The following is a 2,128-nucleotide window of genomic DNA, read 5'->3' as shown; positions in this document are numbered from 1 at the left end:
AATCCCGGGCTACCCCTCACCAATCCGGTTTATCCCCCGCTCCAAACCCGGTTTACCCCTCGCCAATCCCGGTTTATCCCCCGCCAAACCCGGTTCATCCCGGGCCAATCCCGTTTTCCCCCCGCTCCAAACCCGGTTTACCCCTCACCAAACCCGGTTCATCCCGCGCCAAACCCGGGTTACCCCGCTCCAAACCCGGTTCATCCCGCTCCAATCCCGGTTTATCCCCGCTCCAAACCCGGGTTACCCCGCTCCAAACCCGCTTTACCCCTCACCAATCCCGGGTTACCCCTCGCCAAACCCGGTTCCTCCCGCTCCAATCCCGGTTCATCCCGCTCCAAACCCGCTTTACCCCGCTCCAAACCCGGTTTATCCCGCTCCAAACCCGGTTCCTCCCGCTCCAAACCCGATTTACTCCGCTCCAATCCCGGTTCCTCCCGCTCCAAAGCCGCTCTCACGCACCCTGCCCGCCGCTCTTGGCTCCCTCCTTGCCCGCCGGTGCCGCCGCTCCCGAGCCGGCCTTGGCGTTCTCCTCCTCCTCCTCTTCCTCCTCCTCCTCCTCCTCCTCGCCGTGCGCGTTTCCCCCCGCGCTCCTCCCGCTCTCTCCGCTCTCCACGAACCGATCCAAGCCCGGCGGCAGCACCGAGCCCTTGCCCGGGTAAAACGCGGCCTGGCCGGGCTGCGGCTGCTGCTGCTGCTGCTGCTGGTGATGATGATGATGATGATGATGATGGTGGTACCCCTCGCCCTTCATCAGCACCTCGGCGGCCGGCACGCACTCGCGGGGGTGCAGCAGCTCCTCCGTGGAGCTCCACGCCGCGAAACCCCCGCGCGGCGGCGGCGGCGGCGGCCACTTCGGGGCGGGCTCCAGCGCGTACGGGGGAACCTCGCGGGGCACGGCCGGGTACGGGTACGGCAGCTGCCGGCCCGCCGCGAACGGCGGCACCGCGGGCAGCTCGGGCACGTAGTAGGCGCAGCCGGGCACGTACAGGGCGCTGCTCCCGCCGCGCTCCGCGAAATCACCGGGACAGCCGGGGCCGTTACCGGGACCGGCGCCGTTACCGGGGCCGCCGCCCCCGCGCTCCTTGCGCGCCTGCGAGGGGCAGAAGCTGCCCAGGCTGACCGAGTTGAACATGGCCGGCCCCGCTCGCTCTCTCTCTGGCTCGGGGTGGTTTTTTTTTGTTGTTTTGGGGGGTTTTGTTATTTTATATTCGCCCGCGCTCCTCGGGCTCCTCAGGTTTTTTTTTTTTTTTTTTTTTTTTTTTTAAGCGCGTCTCTCTCTCTCTCTGTCTTTTTTTTTTTTTTTTTTTTTTTTGGTGGTGGAAGGGGTGGGGGGTGGGGGGGGGGGGGGCGAAGGCAGCGCGCGGAGGGGCGGAATGGTAATAAATTAAAAAAAAAAAAAAAAAAAAAAAAAAAAAAAAAAAAAAAAAGGGGATTTTGGGGAGGCTCGGGCGAGGCGCGCGCTCCGCCCCAGCTCCACGTCACGCCCGCGGAGGAGCTGGGGCTGAATTCCATTAAATCGGGAAAATCGGGAACCGCGGGAATTCGGCGGCGGCGCCGAGAGCCGGGCCCGGCAGCGGCTCCTCCGCGCTCCTTTTAGCGCTTTTTCCTCCCATTTTCATCTTCCCCCCTTTCGCGCTTTTTTCCTCTCTTTTTCTCCTCCTTCCCCCTTTCTCGCTCTTTTTCTTCCTCTTTTTCTTCCCAGTTTTCATCTTCCCCCCTTTCTCGCTTTTTTTCTTCTCTTTTTCTCCTCCTTCCCCCTTTCTCGCGCTTTTTCTTCCCATTTTTCTCCTCATTTTCTCCTCTTTCCCTTTCCCCTCATTTTTCCCTCCTCCCCTTTCTCGCTCTTTTTTCTTCCCATTTTTCTCATTTTCTCCTCTTCCCCTTTCCCCTTTCTTCTCTTGTTCTATTTTCTTCCTCTTTTTCTTCCCATTTTTCATCTTCCCCCCTTTCTCGCTGATTTTCCTTCTCTTTTTCCTCCCATTTTCTCCTCTTTCCCTTTTCTCCCTCTTTTTCTTCCCAGTTTTCTCCTCATCTTCCCCCCTTTCTCGCGCTTTTTCTTTTTCCTCCCATTTTTCCCTTTCCCCCTTTCTCGCGCTCTTTTTTCTTCCCATTTTTCTCATTTTCT

At 59.1% G+C, this 2,128-nt stretch overlaps 1 protein-coding gene across 1 annotated transcript; it reads right to left on the bottom strand.

Annotated features, from left to right (window-relative positions):
• Positions 1–454: 454 nt before the first annotated feature.
• LOC135442127 (homeobox protein Hox-C11a-like) lies at positions 455–1,135 on the bottom strand. The gene has a single exon (XM_064701670.1). The coding sequence runs from the start codon at positions 1,133–1,135 to the stop codon at positions 455–457; it is 681 nt and encodes a 226-aa protein (XP_064557740.1).
• Positions 1,136–2,128: the final 993 nt, after the last annotated feature.

This window comes from Zonotrichia leucophrys, unplaced genomic scaffold (assembly GCF_028769735.1).
Source record: "Zonotrichia leucophrys gambelii isolate GWCS_2022_RI unplaced genomic scaffold, RI_Zleu_2.0 Scaffold_1254_13409, whole genome shotgun sequence".
Classification (NCBI taxonomy): Eukaryota; Metazoa; Chordata; class Aves; order Passeriformes; family Passerellidae; genus Zonotrichia; species Zonotrichia leucophrys.
Note: the sequence above shows the minus strand (reverse complement) of the source record. Positions and strands in the feature narration are given on the sequence as shown.

Bases quoted from the DNA above. Each gene is read 5' to 3' on its own strand.
- LOC135442127 (XM_064701670.1), bottom strand. From the start codon at position 1,135: ATGTTCAACTCGGTCAGCCTGGGCAGCTTCTGCCCCTCGCAGGCGCGC.